This window comes from Carassius gibelio, chromosome B5 (assembly GCF_023724105.1).
Source record: "Carassius gibelio isolate Cgi1373 ecotype wild population from Czech Republic chromosome B5, carGib1.2-hapl.c, whole genome shotgun sequence".
Classification (NCBI taxonomy): Eukaryota; Metazoa; Chordata; class Actinopteri; order Cypriniformes; family Cyprinidae; genus Carassius; species Carassius gibelio.
The window spans coordinates 35,100,624-35,122,262 of NC_068400.1; the positions used below are offsets into that span (position 1 = coordinate 35,100,624).

Genomic DNA, 21,639 nt, shown 5'->3' on the forward strand with positions numbered 1-21,639 from the left:
CAAATGTTTTTGAACAGTGAGATTTAAAAATTTTTAAATGTTGAAATATTTTTGGTATTAAAAATAACCGTTTTCTATTTATATTTTAAAATTTAATATATTCCTGTGATCAAATATCAATTTCTTATATTCTGATTTGCTGTTCAAGAAACTTTTTTTTATTCAGTTGAGTACATTTATTCAGGATTCTTTGATGAATAGAAATATCCAAAGATCAGCATTTATATGAAATAAAAAGCTTTTGTAACATTATACACTCTAACATTCAAAAGCTTGGAATCGATATTAAATAGTAAAAATATTTAATCATTTTACTGTTTTGCTATAGTACAATAGTGTCAGTTTAATGTTAGGAATAAAATGATTTCAACCGAAATTGCCTGCGTTCTCTTTTTATATTGGCCCATTTTACCTGAATGTTGTACTGTAGCTCAAGAAGGTACCTGCTTGAAAACAGTTATACTTTATAGTTATATATAATTATTTAAGAGACCCATGCTAATTTATATTTAAGAAAATCATTAGATCTCATGCATAGCTTATTTGATGTTATTATAAGTAATTTACCAAAACAAGGCCCATTTTACCTGACTTCACCCTATACATGAAAATTTAAGTTGTGTTGTTTTTATTTACATTTGATCTTTACTTCAGCATTAATTTATTTGATATCCCATAATAGTCATGGATGATGTATCTCGTTCAGATCACATTTAAAAGCATAATATAAAAAATAATAATGGTATGACTCGATGATGTAATTGTTTTAAACCCCTTAAGTGAAAAACTCCTCACAACAATCTACACTTGCGCACGTCAAGTTAGGGAGTGTCTCAATAGTGAAAATCCACCATAAACAGTCAAATATGTGCAAGAGATTTTATGATTCTCCAAAAACAAAAACTTAATTAACTTTATCTATAAAATTTTCAGTTACTGCAAAGTAAGTGCAAAATACTGCATCCCAGCACACGACACAATAATGCACTGTGTCTCTCAGTATCTGGTTGACATGACTGTGCGTGATTTGTGGTATAACTTGTATGTATTCCATGAAATTGTGACAGGCATGGCGTACTGGTGTGTTCACTGCACAGACTCATTGGGAGGACTGAGAGCAAATGTGAGAGATCAAGGGCCCACAGCAGATTGTGGCCAAGTAAAAAAAAAAAATTAGAAATCTCCAAACCATCGCTAGTTTCATTTGAATATAGCGAAAATAGCTCACTGTCACAAAAAAAGAAAAAAAAGTCGCAGCCACAATGAGAAAGTAGTTACATTTGGTGACAAAATCCCCAAATTGACAACTCTTGTCAGTTTGCTTCTATCATGGCGGATATTAACCGCGGATGACTAGTGTCCTCGTGTGGCTATAAGAGGAAATACAACTTTTTTAGACATCACTTTTAGGATCACGTTAAGGACAACCTCAAATACCTGGTTTCATAAATCAAAATGACTTAAATTATATTCTGTGAATTTCGTCCAATAATTATATTGTTTAGCCTTTACATTTATGTTATTTCATTAATGCTCATAAATTAAAACGTTTCGGGTTTAATAGCAGGTTCATCGCTTCATCGTGTGACAATTAATATTGCTAATTTGTGTGGACAAGAGAAGTGTTCAACTGCCCAAAAGCCCTTGTATTACTTTTCTTGAAAGTTTGGGTTGTAAGGGGTTGTTAAAAAAAGTTATTTATATAGCCTAAAAACTATACGAATTTAACACATTGTTCTACCGTTCTCGGGATTTATTATTTATTTATTTTTAGAATTTATTTTAAATGCACGCAAGATAAATTATGAAGGTTAGCGAATCTGCGACCCTTGTTCTACCTTCTGCATAATCGCCTTGGAAACGAGTTGTTTATTATGTTAGCCTTGAGCTAACCTTTCCGTGCGCTTCATCTAGCTGCCTTTCTATGTCTGTCGGTAGACCGCTTTGACACGTTAAGCAAACGCATTATTATTTTCTTTAATTTTATCACCACAGAAATGTCAAATTGTTGTTTTAGTTGCTAGCTCGCTAGCTAGGTTTGGAAAAAAATAGGTCTCTAGTCAAAAATCTCTAACTTACCTTGCCTTTTTCTCTCTATAACGTTAACGTTACTTCAATAAGTTCAAGATGAAAGTATTATTAATTGGACCTAGCGAGGTAAATCGGTTGATAGTGTATATGTATGTGTATTTATTTGTGCTGATCGCTGATTTTCACATTTCGTATTGATAGTGTGGGAAAACAGCATTGGCCAATTTCCTATCTGACACAACAGAGACAATCGGAGCGGACTACAGCCCTACACAAGGAGTAAGGTGGGTCGATTAAAAAAAAAAAGTTGCAACATGCATTTACTGCCTGTCCAAAAGTTTTATATTTGTATATTCAAATATTAAATGTTTCTGTCTTTAGGATACTTGAGTTTGAATCGCACAATTTATCTAATGGCAACAAAAATTCAGCATGTGAAGTGGAACTATGGGATTGTGCGGGAGATTTCAAGTAAGTTGACCAAATGTAGACCCTTTTTCTGAACCAGACTTGTCAAACAATGCCTATATTTCCTGAGTAAATTCATTCAGAATTGTATGTCCACAGATTTGAATCATGCTGGCCAGCTTTGATGAAAGACTCCAATGGAGTAGTTATTGTGTTTAACCCAGATGTGCCCAGTCATCTCAAGGAAATAGAGACCTGGTACTCTACATTCATCTTCTCTCAGGGTCTACAAGAGGCCCAGTGTCTGCTCATTGCACATCATAAACCAGGGAGCGGGGCTGACACTAACCGTCCACCATTAGGTAACTTACCCTCTCTCGCTATATCATTAACTTCATCAGATCATTGTAATGTACTTTTATTTGCATTTTGGTTTGAAACTGAAAAGGAGATAACACTGAACAAAATTATAAATGCAACACTTTTATTTTTGCCCCCATTTTTCATAAGCTAAACACAAAGATCTAAGACTTTTTCTATGTAGACAAAAGGCCTATTTCTCTCAAATGTTGTTCACAAATCTGTCTAAATCTGTTAGTGAGCACTTCTCCTTCGCCAAGATAATCCATCATTATCTGCACAGGTGTGCCTTAGGCTGGCCACAATGAAAGGTCACTCTAAAATGTGCAGTTTTACTGTATTGGGGGGTCCAGTCAGTATCTGGTGTGACCACTATTTGCCTCACGCAGTGCCACACATGTCCTTCTCACAGAGTCGTTCAGGATGTTGATTGTGGCCTGTGGGATGTTGGTCCACTGCTCTTCAATGGCTGAGCGTAGTTGCTGGATATTGGCAGGAACTGGAACATGCTGTTGTATACGTCAATCCAGAGCATCCCAAACATGCTCAGTGGGTGATATGTCTGGCAAGTATGCTGGCCATGAAAGAAATGGGATGTTTTCAGCTTCCAGGAATTGTATACAGATCCTTGCAACATGGGGTCGTGGAGTATCATGCTGCAGCATGAGGTGATGGTCCTGGATGAATGGCACCACAATGGGCCTAAGGATCTCATCACAGGATCTCTGTGCATTCAAAATGGCATCAATAAAATGCACCTGTGTTCGCTGTCCATAACATATGCCTGCCCATGCCATAACCCCACCACCACCATGGGCCACTCGATTCACAACCTTGACATCAGCAAACCGCTCACCCACAAAACATCATACCCATTGTCTGCCATCTAACCTGTGCAGTGATAACCAGGATTCATCCATGAAGAAAACACCTCTCCAAAGAGCCAGACAGACACCATCTAATGTGAGCATTTACCCACTCAAGTCGGTTACGACGACGAACTGCAGTTAGGTTGAGACCCAGATGAGGACGACAAGCATGCAGATTAGCTTCCCTGAGTTGGTTTCTGACAGTTTGTGCAGAAATTCTTTATGCAAACCGATTGTTGCAGCAGCAGTCCAGGTGGCTGGTCTCAGACTATGTTGGAGGTGAAGATGCTGGATGTGGAGGTACTGGGCTGGTGTGGTTACACATGGTCTGCGGTTGTGAGGCCAGTTAGATGTACTATCAAAAACTCTGATACGCCTTATGGAAGAGAAATTAACATTAAATTCACAGGCAACAGCTCTGGTGGACATTCCTGCAGTCAGCATGTCAATTTCATGCTCCCTCAAAACTTGCGACATCTTTGGCATTGTGCTGTGTGATGATAAAGATGCACGTTTTAGAGTGACCTCTTATTGTGGCCAGCCTAAGGCACACCTGTGCAATAATCATGCTATCTAATCAGGATCACGATAATAAATATTTGATAGAAATAGGCCTTTTGTGTTCATAGAAAAATTCTTAGATCTTGGAGTTCAGCTCATGAAAAATGGGGGCAAAAACAAAAGTATTGCGCTCATAATTTTGTTCAGTGTAATGTTTTTGAACACCCCTTCAAAAAAAAGTTTCTTAAAGTTACATATAACTAGTTAATTTTAAACTTAATTTATCCTCTGTGTAGCCCCACAGTTAAACAAGTTGCCGCTCATTCACTCAAACCTCGAGGAAGAGCCTGAAGATGTCCGAGAGGAGTTCCACAAATACTTGGGAAATGTTATGCGGGTGCTATCAGAAAAACAGGAGCGAGAAGAGATGTCAATTATTACATAATTTTGTATATAAACCAAGATAAATGTATAATCTCACAGAATATATCCACATGCATTTTTCTTTGAAATTTTGTTTTCCCCCCACAACTGCATTAAAATCACTTTGACCTGGTAAAATACATTTTTCCAGATGCTTTTACTCAAACACAAAATAAGAAAGATTTTTAAAGGGCATTGTTTATATCCATGAATTCCACCATTTATCAGGCTAATATTTCACAATATTATGTCATTCTCCTAGTTACACTCACTGACGAGCATTAAACCCACTCAAATTAAAGAAGCTGTTCTTTCTTTAATAATATTTATTTATTTAGTTCCTGGATTCCAAGAATGTGATAAAGAAAAGACAAAGCTCAGCAAAAAGAACAACAGGACAGTCCACATTTATACATCATAGCCAATAAGGCCTCCCTTCCCAATGATCTCGCCGATGTAGAACCACATCAGAACCTCTGTGGCAACGAGTCCGTTCCTCAGAGCATCCTGTGGCAAATAAATAAAAGTGATGAGACATTAAATAAATATTCTTGGAAATAATAATAATCAGGTTTGCCAAACTATAATTAAATGTACAAATTTAAACCTCACATTGTGACAAAGAAGAGCATCTTCAGTTCAATAAATGCTCAGACACAATATATGATATAAGAGCTTAAATCAAGCTTATATTTACTAGAAAATATTATTAGAAAAAATGCTATGCTTGAACTGCAGTAAGTGTACTGGCTTCCAAGTGTTCAAAGGAAAAGGTTTAGAGCACTTTCTCCCCAAAATATTTACGTTGCAATTTAGTACAAAAGTCAAAGGGATAGTTCACCCAAAAATTACTCATGTATTTGTCTTAAAAGTACATATTTGAAATATGAAATGAGAGCAGTGTTGGGGAGTAACTAGTTACATGTAACAGAATTACGCAATTTAATTACAAAATGTAACTAATCTGTTAGAAAAATAAACAGATATATATATATATATATATATATATATATATATATATATATATATATATTTTATTTCATTTCCCAAATTGCATTGACTGCTCTAAAATGAGACACTAATGTTTCAGGAGTTTTTAAACACAAAATAGGATGTTTATATGATCACTCTTTTATTTACAATTTGTGTTTATGTATATGCTTTATTAAGATGAAATGTTAATTGCCTGTGTTTCCTGTCATGCAAAGATTTGATTTCAAAAACAGTAGCATATGACTCATTTAACTATTACTTGTTATGGTTTTAAATCTATATTTAACCTCAGAACAAACTCAAAGTAAAAAGAGGTGCTAAAGTCTAATTTTGTGGTGGCTGTGGTATAAAAAATAAATGATAATCTTAACTCAAGTGATGAAGGATTCTGAATGTCTGTGATCATAATCATGCAGCGTTGAGTGCTACTTTAAGGTTAACCCTGCCTGTTTTAAATGTTTGAAAATTATTATCAGTTAAAAACATTTATTAGAAATAAGAAAAAAAGTGATCAAACTTTAATAAAGTAATTAAAAAAGTTACACTTCTTATTACATTTTAAATAGGGTAATGTGTAACCTATTACATTTCCAAACTAACCTTCCCAATACTGCATAACAGATGTGCCTCTTCAAAAGCAGTTGTTTTTTGTTTTTGTTTTTTGGATACTACATGCAAGGAATCAGTTTGTGTCACCACTGTCAGATCTAATAATAATTTAAAGTTCAAATTGAAATGGCAAACCAGAATTTCAAGGACCAGTACTAACCCTCACTGTGGTCTGACCGAGCCGTCCAGACTGGAAGCCCTTGAGGAGATCCTGGACGCCGCTGATGGCCTTGGGGATCTCGGCAGGGGTTGGAGGAACCAGCTCCACACGGGCGTAATACCAGAAAGTTGCTAGGCGTGGCTTGGAGTAGTTCACAGCGGCTGCATATATCATTATAAAAATTAATCACGGGAAATATACAATACATATAGCTAACCTTCCAATTTGGACAACTGAGATGTTTGAGCTGAATGGATCTTCACACGCTGACATTAGTCGACTGTTGTGCTCCGTCAACTTCAACATAACGCTGCTGTAGTGCGCGTTCAGAATGAATTGTGACGGATTTAAACGGAGTAAAGCACCAGATCATTATTTAACACAATTGTTGGTCATTTGCTTGCGCGAAAATCAGCATGTTACCACAATTAATGTCTGTATAGTAACTGTTTAATCTATCTAATGCATGCTTTGCTCATTTTCGCGGCCTGTTCTAACAGCTGTGGAGACCAGAAGCATACAACTCAAAAATACATTTTTCGAAGAATTAAATCTTCTATAGCTTAAGTAAAATGAGATTATTCTTACCACCGACCAACGTTGGGACTTTAGCCACAAGTTTCTGTACCGCCTGGGCCATGATTTCTGTGAACGTGAAGGTTTATTTATCCGCTTCTCTTCACAAACCGGGGCCCTTCAATGAATGTCACCTCCAGCGAAGGACCCTTCAATCGAGGTGGCGGATTATACGCCTGAAGGAAATTTCGAGGATGTCGTAAATATATAGCCTCTGTTTTGCCACCGTGTTATAACGTTGGGAAAAAAATGCTGTTTATACAAATAAATACTGATTTCTCCTCATTTTTTACTAAAGATAAAATAGCGTATTAAATACTTTTCTTGTAAAAAAGAAAGGCATTACACGACCGGCTAATTTGTACTGGTAAGTGACTGTATAAAGGACTATACAATTTTCATGTTTTAGCCTTTTAAAGGCAAATAGTGTAATTATTTATTTATTATTAAATATTTTCCTGAAATATCATTCATGATGAACCAGAGACATTTATATTCCACACATTGTTTTTCATGTATTTTATTTGATTTTTTACAAAGGTTGACCCCATTTAAAATATGCATTTAGTATCAAAATCCCACAATGGTGAAATGTTATTTATAGGTCAAGACGCATGGTGAACACAAGAATGTAAAAATATTCCTCAGAGAGACAGAAATTAACATTGTTAATACCATCCTGCTATGCATACTGTATTTCGACATCCAGAAACATATCTTAAACATTTACTGTATTCACAGCATTCTGAATGATTATGAATATGTGCAAATGATTGTGTCCAAAATTTAGGCAATTTCATACAAAAAAAAAAAAAAAATTATTGTACAGGTCAGAGATATTAGCTACCCATTGAAACTCTGTTTAAGCATCATTCTCCGAGCACTGATCTCATTGACATGATCAGGAATGTTTAATGGCCAACCACACTATTACTAGACGTGGACTAAGTGCTGTCATCAGACAAGTCAACAGTCTTCACTGCTGGTGGTTCAGCAGCACTTGAAACATTTTCCTCCACCTGTAACAAATACATGAACTTATATAAATAAAGTGCATGTGATGAATAATGTTTTTGCTTATGAGTTGTGAAAACATTTAGTGTTTGTGGTTTAATCACACTTAATGCAATTAATCAGTACTAGGATAGATAAATAAATATGTTATTGCATACCTCAGAGATAGGTACTAGTTTGTTCACAGTGATTGGCTTCCCATTTTTCTTTAGCAAGTCATAACCTTTCTGATCTACTACTAGTAAAGAAAGAGCATCTCCTCCTCTCTTCACATGTACGATCACATCTTCCACAGACTCTTTCTCCACATTCTGTCCATTCACTTCCACCACCACATCACCCTGAAGGAGCCCTGACATCTCTCCTGGGCCTCCTGTTGCTACCTAAAGTTTAAATATAATAAAAACGGAAAAGTTTGTTAGTCAAATTTGCTTTAAATTATTGTAAATGCTTTGATACACTATAAGTTAAAAATACATAGTGTTCTATAATTTCTAACAGATGACCCCTTGCATATTAGGCTATATACAGTTCACTATGTGGCCTAGAGCTGATTTTCCAAGCATGTAGTTCTGTGAAGAATCCCCATCAATGAGTGAGTCTGGAACATTTCTATTCAGTCCTAACCTCTGAAGTCAGTATCGTCTAAAGACTGATTTGGCAGTGAATGGGCTTCATTGTACCTGGCTGATGAAGGTGCCAGGTTTCTGTTGGACGCAGCCCAAATGGAACCCAAAACCAGCAGAGCCTCTCTCCAGAATACAGCGTCTAACATTAGGGTTGATCTGCACATCCTCCTGAGGCTCAACAGGGGGCAATGCAGGCTTCACAGTCACTGGGATTTCCTTTTTCTCCTCAGGGTTACCAGATGTAACATCCACAAAGAACACCAATGGAGAGAGGCCCAACTGAGGATAAATTATATATGACATTTAACAGACAAGTAGACAAGCAGGCATAAGGAAAATGAAAATGTGTTCTTAAATTCTTCCTTTTATTGTATTATAATGGTCTAATTGTGATTTTTCAGATAGGGGGACTTTAAAAAAAACATAAATATCAGTTTAATTAGTATAGGATAGATTTTATTATCTTTAAAAGTTTCATAGTATCATTGTCACATCCACACAAGGAGAGGAGAAGACGGGTAAGTACTTTCGTGAAGCTTTATTAACATAGGATTTCAACAGAGCTGGTAAGTGTGGTCACAGACGATGAATCTTCAAGCACTGATCAATAGGTGAGTTCAAGTACAAAGCTAGGCCTGACAACAAAGAGTCACTTCCCTTAATCGCTGTATCTGAATCTCCACAGAGTCACAATACGGTCCACAAGAAGCAGGCAGAAGATCCACAAAGAGCGTCCATGTAATCTTGATTCCAGCCGGTGAGTGAATGAATGAGGTGAGTATTTAAAGGTGTGGTGATTGCTGGTGCAGGTGCAGGTAATCAGTATTCAGGTGACGGTTCACGTGAGCGGTGCATGGGAGATTGAGTGGATGGTGACTGGCAATGGTGACTGGGGCTAAGGGAACGAGCTAAGGGTGTGACACTACCCCCCGCCCCACGGGTGACTCCAGGCATCCTAGAGCGGCGACGGGGACGACCACGACCTCTGGGAGCCGGGCGGTCCGGGTGTTGTCGGTGGAAATCTTCGAGGAGAGCCGGATCCAGGATGTCATTGCGTGGTATCCACGACCTCTCCTCGGGACCGAACCCCTCCCAATCTATGAGGTATTCCAGGTGGCCGTTCCGCCGCCGGGAGTCGAGGATCTCTTGGACCTGGTAGATGTTGTCTCCGAGGATTTCGGGTTGGTCTGGAGGGGGAGGCGGTTCTGGTTCTGTGGAGGAAGGAGAAACTGGATCAGTGTGACGTTTTAGCAGAGAGACGTGAAACGTGGGTGAGATCCGGTGGTGTGGTGGTAGGTCCAGGCGGTAGGTGACGGGATTTATCTGAGAATGGATGGTGAACGGGCCTATGTAGCGGGGACTCAGCTTTTTGCAGGGCAGTCGGAGGCGGATATCCCGAGTGGAGAGCCAAACCTTGTCTCCAGGTAGATAGACGGGATTAGGCGATCTGCGTCGGTTAGCGGTCTCTGTATGTCTCCGAACTGCCCGCTGGAGATGGACGTGAGCTGAGTCCCACACCCTCTCGCTCTCCTGGAACCAGTGATCTACCGCGGGCACTTCAGAGACTTCTCCTGACCAGGGAAACAGCGGTGGTTGATAGCCTAAAACACATTGAAAAGGGGTTAAGCCTGTAGTGGTTTGGCGAAGGGAGTTTTGGGCATACTCAGCCCACGGCAGATACTGGCTCCAGGTATCCTGGTGTTGGGAGCAGTAAGTACGGAGGTACCGTGAGATCTCTTGAATCTTCCGCTCGGTCTTGCCGTTGGTCTGAGGGTGATATCCAGAAGATAAACTGACGGATGTTCCGAGGAGTTGGAAGAACGCTCGCCAGACCCTGGAGACAAACTGAGGTCCTCTGTCCGAGACAATGTCCTCTGGAGTGCCATAATTCCGGAACACGTTGGTGAAGAGGGCTTCGGCGGTCTCGAACGCTGTGGGAAGACCCTTTAATGGGATTAGTTTGCAGAATTTAGAAAAACGATCAACAACAACTAGAATGGTAGTGTACCCCCCTGAGGGGGGAAGGTCAGTGGCGAAATCCACCCCTAGATGGGTCCAGGGTCGGCGAGGAATGGGTAGTGGTTGTAATTTACCCACGGGAAGTTGACGAGGTGTGGTGGTAATGGCGCAGACCGAGCATCCGAGGATGTACCGGGTAACGTCACGAACCATGTTAGGCCACCAGTACTTCTGCTGGATGAGCGAGAGGGTTCGCCTGCTGCCAGGGTGTCCTGAGCCAGGTGACGTGTGCGTACTTTCCAGTAGGGGGAGTCGCTGGTTGGTGGGCACGTACATTAGACCCGTGGGTACCTCCGGAGGTGCAGGCTCCTCGAGGGTGGCGGCTCGAATTTCCTCGTCGATCTGCCAGAGGATAGGCGCGAGGAAAACGGAGGGTGGTAGAATTGAATCAGGCTTGTTGGTGTCTGGATCTGGTGAGTACATACGGGACAGAGCATCTGCTTTAGTGTTCTTGTGACCGGGTTGATACGTGATCTGGAAATTAAAGCGAGCAAAGAAGAGTGACCACCGAGCCTGACGAGCATTGAGTCTTTTGGCATTCTGCAGATATTGGAGATTTTTGTGGTCGGTGACAACAGTGAATGGGAACTGAGCTCCCTCTAGCCAGTGCCGCCACTCCTCAAGGGCGAGTTTAATGGCCAACAACTCACGGTCTCCGATTCCATAATTGCATTCGGCAGGAGAGAGTTTCTTAGAGAAGTACGCACACGGATGGAGTGAGCAAGGTTCACCAGACCTTTGAGACAACACGGCTCCAATGCCGTGATTGGCCGCATCAACCTCTACGACGAACGGCTTGGACGGGTCAGGATGTCGAAGAATGGGTGCCGAGGTGAAGAGGTGTTTAAGATGGCTGAAGGCCTCTCGAGCTTGGGGTGTCCAGCGCAGCCGGCGTTGACCTCCTTTTAGAAGGGATGTTAGAGGAGCCGAGTGCAGGCTGTAGTTCTTGATAAAGCGCCGATAGAAATTGGCAAAGCCAAGGAAACGTTGGAGTTCTTTCACCGTTGTGGGCTCCGCCCAGTTGGCCACAGCATCTACCTTGGCTGACTCCATCTGAACTCCCTCCGCAGAGATCACGTATCCGAGGAAGGAGACGGTAGTGCAGTGAAACTCACACTTCTCAGCTTTTAGGTAGAGGTGGTGGTCTCGGAGTCGTTGTAAGACGTGGCGGACATGGGTTTGGTGTTCTTCTATGTTCCGGGAGTAGATCAGGATATCGTCTATGTAGACAATGACGAATTGGTGGAGATAATCACGGAATATTTCGTTCATGAAACTCTGGAAGATGGATGGACTGTTAGCAAGCCCATAGGGCATAACCTGATATTCGTAGTGCCCGGCAGGGGTGATGAAGGCAGTCTTCCACTCGTCTCCCTCTCGGATACGGATCAGATTGTAGGCACTGCGGAGGTCGAGTTTGGTGAACACCTTGGCTTCCCGCAGTTCCTCCAGAGCCGCCGGAACGAGTGGTAACGGGTAGGCGAACTTGACGGTGGCGTCATTTAGCACTCGGTAGTCGATGCATGGTCGAAGTCCGCCATCCTTTTTGGGGACGAAGAAGAAACTGGATGCAGCTGGAGATGTGGACGGCCTGATGAACCCCTGATCGAGAGCCTCCTGGATGTATTCCTCCATTGCCACCTGCTCAGGACGGGAGAGTGGATATATTTTCCCATGTGGTAGCTTGGCACCTGGCAGCAGGTCGATACAACTGTCCCAGGGCCGGTGTGGTGGTAATCGGGTGGCTTGTTCCTTGCTGAACACATCGGAGTAGGAGGAGTAAACGGCAGGTCTACCCATGGAGGTGGAGTGCATTTGAAGGTGCGGCGGCGCAGACTGTGAATTCTGGACTGGTGGATGGTGAATGTGACTCTGGCATCTCGGGTCCCATGCCTGGATCTCCCCTGTGCTCCAGTTGATTTGTGGGTTATGTTGGGCCAGCCACGGCCTACCCAGGACGACGTCAACAGTAGCGCGAGGAAGTACGAGGAGGGCCAGTTGTTCCCGATGTCCGTGGGGCAGAACGAGCTCCAGCTCGTGTGTTCTTTTAGTTATTTTGCCACCGCCCAATGGTGATCCTTGGATGGTAGTGATACGGTAAGTGGTCTCGTTCTGGACGATGGATATACGGTGCTTGGTTACGAAGTGAGATGAGACGAAGTTGCTTGCGGCTCCGGAATCCACCAGGACATGGATGGAAAGATTGCGTGAGTTAATTGTGATCTGGGCTCTGATATGAGGTATGTGAGATACAGATGGGGTAATGGAAACTGTACTCACCATTGGGCGAGGCGGACGGACCGGGCAGGCGTGGATCAGGTGAGTGGCCTCGCCACAGTATAAACATAGCCGCTGCTGAATGCGGCGTCTCCGTTCAGAGGCATCTAGGCGGTAGGAGTCAGTGTTCATGGGTTCCTCCTGGTATCGTTGGGGCGAGGGCGTTCTGGCTGATGGAGAGATGGTATATGAGGCCGGGGAGGCACAGGCCGAGAGGTGTTGAGCAACATTTATAGTTTTTCTGATGAACGTCTCGAGATTGACATTATCGTCGTAAATGACCATTTGCTTTCTGATCTGGGGCTTTAAACCTTTACGGTATGCAGCTAGCAGGGCAGTTTGGTTCCAACCACTGGTGGCGGCTAATGTCCGGAAACGGAGAGTGTAGTCATGTATTTCCGTGGCTCCCTGGCGGAGATTTAAGAGTTCATCATGGGTTGAAAGAGGAGTTAGAGCCACCCCGAACACTTCCTGGAGGTGGGTGACGAAGGCGTCGAATGAGGATAGAACCGGACTCTGGGAGTTCCAAAGGGCCTCTGCCCATTGTAGCGCTCGTCTGGTGAGGAGAGAGATCATAAAGGCGACTTTGGTGGCCTCATTGGGGAATTTACTGGTATTTGCGTTGATGAACAGTGAGCACTGCAGAATAAACCCACTGCAGCCACTCGGTTCACCCGCATAGCACGCGGGACGTGCAAGGGGCGTGCTGTTGGTGGTGGTAGCACTAGTTTCGGTGGGTGGTGAAACTGACTGTAATACTTGGCGGAGAGCAGTCACCATTTCGGTGAACGGGTCCGAAGCCGCTCCCTGAGCAGCAGCGTTAACATCCATGGGAGATATGAAGTTCTGTTTTCGGGGCTGGAATCCTGTCACATCCACACAAGGAGAGGAGAAGACGGGTAAGTACTTTCGTGAAGCTTTATTAACATAGGATTTCAACAGAGCTGGTAAGTGTGGTCACAGACGATGAATCTTCAAGCACTGATCAATAGGTGAGTTCAAGTACAAAGCTAGGCCTGACAACAAAGAGTCACTTCCCTTAATCGCTGTATCTGAATCTCCACAGAGTCACAATACGGTCCACAAGAAGCAGGCAGAAGATCCACAAAGAGCGTCCATGTAATCTTGATTCCAGCCGGTGAGTGAATGAATGAGGTGAGTATTTAAAGGTGTGGTGATTGCTGGTGCAGGTGCAGGTAATCAGTATTCAGGTGACGGTTCACGTGAGCGGTGCATGGGAGATTGAGTGGATGGTGACTGGCAATGGTGACTGGGGCTAAGGGAACGAGCTGAGGGTGTGACAATCATAAGTTCAAATCATAAGGATTTGTAATAATTTTTAAATTAAAAAAGTATTTTCATTGAGTACGTATTTGTATACAATTTAAGTGTTCTATAACAAAGAGCTGCTGTAACCAATACTGCTGTCGTGAACATACTGTAACACCAAGCATCTCAAAGAACAATTTTGTTTTTATAAAATAAAATATTTGGTTATGATGGAAATGAGAAGAAACACATGTACACATGCACATATCTACATTTCATATTTGTTTTTTAAAGTGTTATTACCAAATGCATTAGAATTTGAGAACTTTTTTCTTTTCAAGGGAAACTTGCATTGACTGCTAAGTTGTTGTTTTAGAAAATCCAGGCTTTTTTTTCAAAAGCTGAAATATACTTACCATCACACTCAATATCACATATACAAATCACCACACACTATATTAATATTCAGTTTGGTTGATCAAGTCCATAATCAGATCTGCATTCAAGTGACAATTTTCTTCTTGGCATGAGAAATTAATTTCAAGAAGTGCCCTTAACTGAAGAATCATCCCCATATTAGTATTATTGTTCTCACTCTGTATATTTACCTGAGTGTAGAAGTCCTGGCCCTGAGGTGGCATAGTCGTGAGGGTGACCTGCTGTCCACTCTGTCTGATTTTGCTGACAACTTGATTATGACTCAGAGACTCTGTGGACTCTCCATTCACTTCAAGAAGCATCTCTCCTTCTTTAACACTTCCCAGTTCAGCAGGGCTGCCCTTATCCACCTCTGTCACCATGTGGACTGTATAAACCAAACATAAATATACAGTCTGCAACTCGTTTGTGTGGATGTATGCCAAAGTATGAGTGCATGTCAAAGTGTGTGTCTGCCTCTCACCACTGCGTCCCGTTCCAGTCTTTTCCTGCCTGAGCAGGAAGCCATACCCTTCTGGCCCCAGCACCAGATGCAGTCTGCGAGGCCGATATGGCATGTTCTCTGCATCAGCCATGGCTGGGAGAATAGGCATTTTCCTGCGGGCATAACTCTTCTCACTGTCACTGTCAATCACCAGCATTGTCATGTGATTGTTGCACTTCTTCACCTGTAAATAGCATCACTTGAGATGAAAGTACACCATAACACCATAAAAGATCTAAATGTTACTCATGACAAGACATTTAATTAGTTAATTGTGAGTGAAAAACTGTAAATGATTTAACATTGCATTATGTAATTTTACTGTAAAATAATGTAAAATGTAGTAAAAGTGCATTCCCTGAGGTCACGGCGTAACACAGCACATGATAATAATTTTTATGTTTTAATATTGTTATTTTTGTAAACAGTAACATACATTATGGCTTTTTTTTGTTAAATTTTCTTTTATTTAGGTAATGTTTATTGTGCATTTACATTTGAGTGATTTGATAAGTGACTTACAAATAAGGATGATGGAAGCAATCAAAATCAGCAAAAGAGCAATGATATGCAAGTGCTAAAACAAGTCTCAGTTAGCTTAATACAGTATTGTAGCAAGTTGTTTTTTAAATCATATAATAAATAAAAAGAAAACAGATAGAATAGAAAAAGAATAGAGTGAGCAAGTGTTAAAGGCCTTTTTTTCTGTTGTTAATTGTATAATAAATAATAAGAAACAGATAGAATAAAAAAATATTAGAGAAGTTAGTGTTAGTTAGTTATTTTTATTTTTAATTTTTAAAGAAAACAAGCAATTAATAAATAAATAGAGTGCAAGTCTAAAAGGGACAACATACATTTTAAAGGTTTGATAGAACTGGCTTGAAGACCTGGCAAGAGAGCATTATAATAGTCTAGCCTGGACAGAACAAGAGCTTGAACAAGGAGTTGTGAAGCATGTTTTCGAAAGAAAGGGCCAAATTTTCCCGAGTTTTTCCGAGAAAGTCAGCTGATCATAATCCCAAGATTTCTGGCTGTTTTTGTAGGAGTTGTGGTTGATGTGCCTAATTGTATGGTGAAATTGTAATGAAACGATGGGTTTGAAGGAACTATAAGCAGTTCTGTCTTGGCAAGGTTGAGTTGAAGGTGATGGTTCTTCATCCAGGAAGAAATGTCTGTTAGACAAGCTGAGATTTAAGCAGCTATCGCCGGATCATCAAGATGGAATGAGAGGTAGAGTTGAGTGTCATCAGCATAGCAGTGATATGAAAAGCCATGTTTCTGAATGACAGAACCTAGTGATGCCATGTAGACAGAGAAGAGAAGTGGTCCAAGATTTGAGCCCTGAGGCACCCCAATTGTTAGATGTGACACCTTACCTCGCCAAGATACCTTGAAAGACCTATTTGAGAGGTAAGACTTAAACCACTGGAGTGTGGTTCCTGATATGCCCTTTGAGAATAGGGTTGACAGGAGGATCTGGTGGTAGCGGACAAACCAACAAGATAAGTATTGATAAGATTTGGAATCCACTTTTGCCATTCTTAGGGCTTCAACAACTGAGAGCAAGGCAGTCTCAGTTGAAACTCCACTTTTGAAACCAGACTACTATTATAGTACAGTATTGTAGTGCTTTCAAAAGATTAATCATGATTAATTGCATCGAAAAAGGAAATTTTTGTTCACATAAGTGTGTACTGTGTTACACATACAGTATATATTTTGATAACATTTACATTTATTTTTATAGTCAAATAATTTATATTAAATATAAATATATTTAGTATATAAACATAACATATCTTCTTAAATATATGCATGCATGTGTGGATTTATATATACTTAACAAATATACACAGTACACATATATTATATGAACAAAAGATTTTGGAATGTGATTAATAGCAAATTTGACAGCACTAGTTCAGTTCATTATTTTAGTTTTGTGTGTTATTCTAATGTTGTTTTTTATGTGTTTGAGACACTGGGTAAAATCTATACCTGAGAACTGACCATGTTTTATGGATGATTATTAGTACATTTTAAAATAAAAAGTAGCTTTTGGTAGTTCAAATAGATTACACAGTTGTATTGACATTATAACACTTGATGAAATATGTGGTTAAGCTGTAGAACATAGAGGTAACAATATGCCATCCAGTAACATCTGAAGCATTCTGGCAAACACCACTGTCAAATCTTTACCATATACTTTACATTTTTACATTTATCTAAAGCAAGTCCATGTTTACCATTCTGCTGATGGCAGAGTGTGTTAGTTCAGAGACCGTGGCACCATCTATCCAAATCAGACGGTCCCCTTTCTTCACTCCTGCTCTCTCTGCAGCACCTCCTTTCACTGAGCTTACTGTAAATTTCCCTTTCTCGCCTATACATCAGAGATGAGAGAGTATTTCTATAACAACACTACAGAAAGGGCTGATTTTTACATTTTTTTATATGTTCTACCTTCCACTGGCTGTATGTTTAGGCCCAGGCCAGGTGTGTCTCTCGTGATGTGGCAGAGACGAGGAGGCCTCCATCCTTCCCCACGGCTAGCTTTAGCCAGCTCTCTAAGGTCAAGACCCTCAGACACAGCCTGCTCGTAGGCCTTTTCATCTAACACCAGGAAGCATAAGTGTGATCCACTCACCTGAATCATGTGTGCCACCTGGGAGCGAAACAAACGAAAATAGAACACTGTTACAAAGCCTGACAAAAAAAAAAAAAAAAAAAAAAACAGATGCTATGTTATGATAAAATCATACAGCAATTGCAAAATAAAGGTCATGACCTCTCACCTCCATGTGTTCCACATTGTCAACAAACATCTCATTGACTTCAAGCAGGCGGTCCCCATCCTTGAGCCCACTCCTCTCTGCCACTCCCAGTGAATCCAGTTGTCTAATTATGTGACCCTGCTTCCCTTTTTCCATACGCAGACGGAAGCCAAAAGTTTCTCCTTCTTCCTTCTTCAGCACACACACACGTGGCGAGGGCTTTGATACAGCCTCTGTCAGCCAAGAAATGACAAACTGTACACTTCATAGTAAACTTTAAACTATTTGTTACTAATAATCCTGTGCTATAGATTAAGGATTCCCAAACGTTTTTGTTAACCAAATCTATTTGATCTAATTTATAAACCCCCTGAAGTTCCCTCATGAAATCCAGCTTGGGAAACCCTGGTATAAAAACCTTCTTTTGTGGTATGAGTAAAAAATGAATATAAAAATCCAAATAAATGATAAATTATACAATAAAATGCTTGAAATGTGAATTCTTATGTAGAAGCTAACACTATTAATAATAATAATAACAACACACTAACCTGTATCATCTGAAATCACCATGGCTGGATTGTCTATTCCCTCCTTGGGATTGAAGGTAAACCTCCTTAGTGAACATAAGAACAGGTTAAGGATTTAGTTTATGCCCTCTGATAAGTTCTGTACACAACAGCCAATGAGATCCAGTGCACCACCATAAACAAGTCAATAATCCCTCCACACAGATACTTCACCAGTAGTTTTTTAGATAGTACACTTAGATGAAGCCATAAGGCGAGGCGTGTCTGTCCATGTGCATGCTTATCAAAGCAGAAAGCACAAAGTCAAAAGCTACAGTCCATGTGGATGTGTCTCTGAAGGGACAGGAGTCATAAAATCATTACTTACTCTGTCAGCTCCATGGCGTCCCATAGCACTGCAGCTAAAGTAATGAGTGATAGAGGAACATGAAAAGTTGATGACCTCACAGCAAGGCCAAACACACCTCGAATTCCTGGATAAAAACATTCCTAGTTCTGAGTCAAGATCAGTCATTTTGCTTTAAAGATTACATTTAACCTTGGGATTTCACAAACAGATCTTGACTCAGAAAATGTGGCTATAGCTCATCTGCTCTGACTTCCCTTTATACTTTAGATTGGTCATCCATAGTGAAAACATGTGATGTTTGTTAGCCAGAAATAATAAAAACAGTGTTAAAAATATGCTTTGGATGCTTGCATTGTTGACAATACTGAGGCTGCTATCTATTAGTCAACTACGGATTTTTTATTGTTGACAATAACAGCTTTATATTGAGGTACAGCACATGTCAAGAATGAATCATCATGAACGTCAACACATTCTGAACATTACTTAGTTCTTAAGTCAGTTTTACTCATTACTTTTTAAAACTTTTTTAAAACAATTTTAAAAACGAGAATTGTAATAAATATGAAGAAATTATATCATAGAGTCTGGCTGTATTTCGTCCTTAACAATGATAAACTAACAGAGCCAATGGCCTTGAGTTCACACAAACACTCAACCGCTGATGGAGTGACCATGATTTACTTATAGCCATGATTAAACCTAATAGTCAAATATTTTCTTTTTTTTTCAATTCAAAATAAAATAAAATAAAATTAAAGTTTTTTTAAATTTAGGATTATCCATGACCATGCATATACAACATTTTTGCATAAATTCCACTCAAATAACTGCAGGCCTGTTTTGATTTAACAACGAGCATCAGCATGCAGTGTACAAATTAAATAAAGAAATTAAAAATAGATGGAAAAAAATAAAATAAAACGGTGTAAAGCATAGTTGCATAATTGAGCCAAAGGTACCTGAGCTGTTTCTTTGTCTCATAGTCGGTGGAAGATGTAAGTTTCAGGAACACATTGAACTGATATACTTCTCTCATGTGTTCTTTGTCCTGCTCTGTTTTTAATGGTTAATCTGACTGTGTGCTCACAAAGAGGGGCAATTTGTTCTTGACCCCTGGGTGTAAAACTCACACACAGTCATTCTCTCTGTAAATTGCACACCAGCAGTGAACAAAACATCTCTCACTGAACTTTACTGCATGGTTCTATTGCAAGGACTATTAATTGGCTTATACAATTGCTTAAAAACAGCAAATTGTGAATACATTTTTGTATAAGTTTAGGAGATGGAAGGCATATAAGGGGAAGCAAGATGGAAGGTGGGCAGGACAGAAGACTCATCCAGAACTGTCAATATGTTTCCTCTTAAGCACACAGCGCTAACCTGCCAACTGCAAATGTGCCATGCAACGAAAGGCTCAGCTAAGATTAAAGTTTTTAGTATAATCATGATAATTAAAAGTACAGTGAAACCAGTGTAATCTTACACAGGCTCAAGGACATTCTGAGACCACCCTAACACAATTCAGAGGTCCTGATGGTATCCCAATGACAGCAGTACCAAGCATTTAAATAAGACTTATGCTACCATATTATTTATCTGTACAAATTGGATTAAATAACAACATACATTATAGAAAAAAAGTTTAATTTATACACTAAATATTAAATAAAATTCATTGTAATGGATATTTCAAAAATCTAATTCTGTCATAATTTACTTACTCTAATTTTGCTCCAAACCTTTATGTATTTTTAAAGCCTGGTCTCATTGTTTATATGTAGGTATTAAATAGGTTATTAGTCAGTACTAATTTTTGTACAGTGTTATTAAGTCTAAAACGTACAAATTAGACATATTTTAACGTTTAAAATGTTCAAATCGCTAGGTATTTTCTAGCTAAAAAAACATAAAATATTTAAGTATATTTTATTAAGATATTCAGAATATTATCAATGCATTTTTATAATTTTATCAATTAGTGATTTAGATTTTTAGATCCTTTAAAGGGTTAGTTCACCCAAAAATAAAAATTAGGCTGCATTTTACTCTTCCCTGATTCATTCTAGGTGTATATATCTTTCTTCTTTCAGACGATTCCAGTCAGAGTTATATTAAAAATTGTCTTTGATCTTTCAAGCTGTTTCATGGCACTTCAATCCAAAAGACGTGAAATAAAAAGCACCCTTCTATAAAAAAAAGTGTCTCACATGGCTCCGGGTGCTGAACAAAGACTTCTTGTAGCAAATCGATGCGTTTTTGTAAGAAAGATATCCATATTCAAAACCTAATAATCACTTGGATCTAGCTTGAGCTCACTTTTGTAAAGGAAGCAGTTCCAAGAGTCAAAAGTTCTACTATGTGCATACTATGTGCTTGAACCCCAATAACAAAACTAAGCAGTTTCAATATATTTATAAAGATTCATTTTTAAGTGTTGTCAATACATCAGTTTTGTATGTTTAAATGATGAAAATATTTGTACATTTTAGTGCCTGTAAAAACTTAAGTAAATGTATGTTTTATAGAACCAGATTTTATGTATACAAATTATCATGAGATCACATCGATTTTTAAGAATGCTGATAACAGTTCTTATTGACTTCCAGTTTAATGGAAATCAGTGCATATCAAAACTGTATGGTTACCAACATTAATAAAAATATCTTCTTTTGTGTTCCAGAGAAGAAAGAAAGTGAACATTACAAGGGTAAGTAAATGATGTTTAAGGATTTTATCTTTTGGTTGGACAATCGCTTCAAGAGCAGGTTGAATTAAACTGAATGTAGGGTTAGAAAATCAAAGTTACTCAAATAGTGTTCTCTTGGGGAAAAAAAGAAAGAAAAAAATCTAAAAGTTAGATTTTGAAATATTTGTAGCCCAGACCACTATAGAGACAGTAATCATCATCAATAGG

General features: G+C 39.6%; 3 protein-coding genes across 4 annotated transcripts; 1 reads left to right on the forward strand and 2 right to left on the reverse strand.

Annotated features, from left to right (window-relative positions):
• The first annotated feature begins 1,395 nt into the window (after positions 1-1,395).
• Positions 1,396-4,730, forward strand: ift22 (intraflagellar transport 22 homolog (Chlamydomonas)). The gene is made up of 5 exons (XM_052555323.1): positions 1,396-2,157; positions 2,233-2,315; positions 2,413-2,502; positions 2,599-2,801; positions 4,466-4,730. Exons 1-5 carry the CDS (start codon positions 2,128-2,130, stop codon positions 4,612-4,614), a joined length of 555 nt encoding a protein of 184 aa, XP_052411283.1. The 5' UTR covers positions 1,396-2,127; the 3' UTR covers positions 4,615-4,730.
• A 170-nt stretch (positions 4,731-4,900) lies between these two features.
• Positions 4,901-7,111, reverse strand: atp5l (ATP synthase, H+ transporting, mitochondrial F0 complex, subunit g). The gene is made up of 3 exons (XM_052555324.1): positions 6,943-7,111; positions 6,355-6,515; positions 4,901-5,099 (listed from the first exon to the last, which is right to left on the reverse strand). Exons 1-3 carry the CDS (start codon positions 6,992-6,994, stop codon positions 5,001-5,003), a joined length of 312 nt encoding a protein of 103 aa, XP_052411284.1. The 5' UTR covers positions 6,995-7,111; the 3' UTR covers positions 4,901-5,000.
• Positions 7,112-7,434: 323 nt separating this feature from the next.
• nherf4b (NHERF family PDZ scaffold protein 4b) lies at positions 7,435-19,787 on the reverse strand. Of its 2 annotated transcripts, XM_052557887.1 has the most exons (11): positions 19,682-19,721; positions 18,738-18,771; positions 18,392-18,456; positions 17,862-18,073; positions 17,530-17,731; positions 17,313-17,449; positions 15,040-15,244; positions 14,747-14,943; positions 8,628-8,852; positions 8,103-8,327; positions 7,435-7,949 (listed from the first exon to the last, which is right to left on the reverse strand). In XM_052557887.1, exons 1-11 carry the CDS (start codon positions 19,701-19,703, stop codon positions 7,875-7,877), a joined length of 1,599 nt encoding a protein of 532 aa, XP_052413847.1. In that variant the 5' UTR covers positions 19,704-19,721; the 3' UTR covers positions 7,435-7,874. The 2 variants fall into 2 exon arrangements, with proteins under 2 accessions (XP_052413847.1, XP_052413846.1); XM_052557886.1 differs by lacking the exon at positions 18,738-18,771 and having other exon boundaries at positions 19,682-19,787.
• Between the last annotated feature and the right edge of the window lie 1,852 nt (positions 19,788-21,639).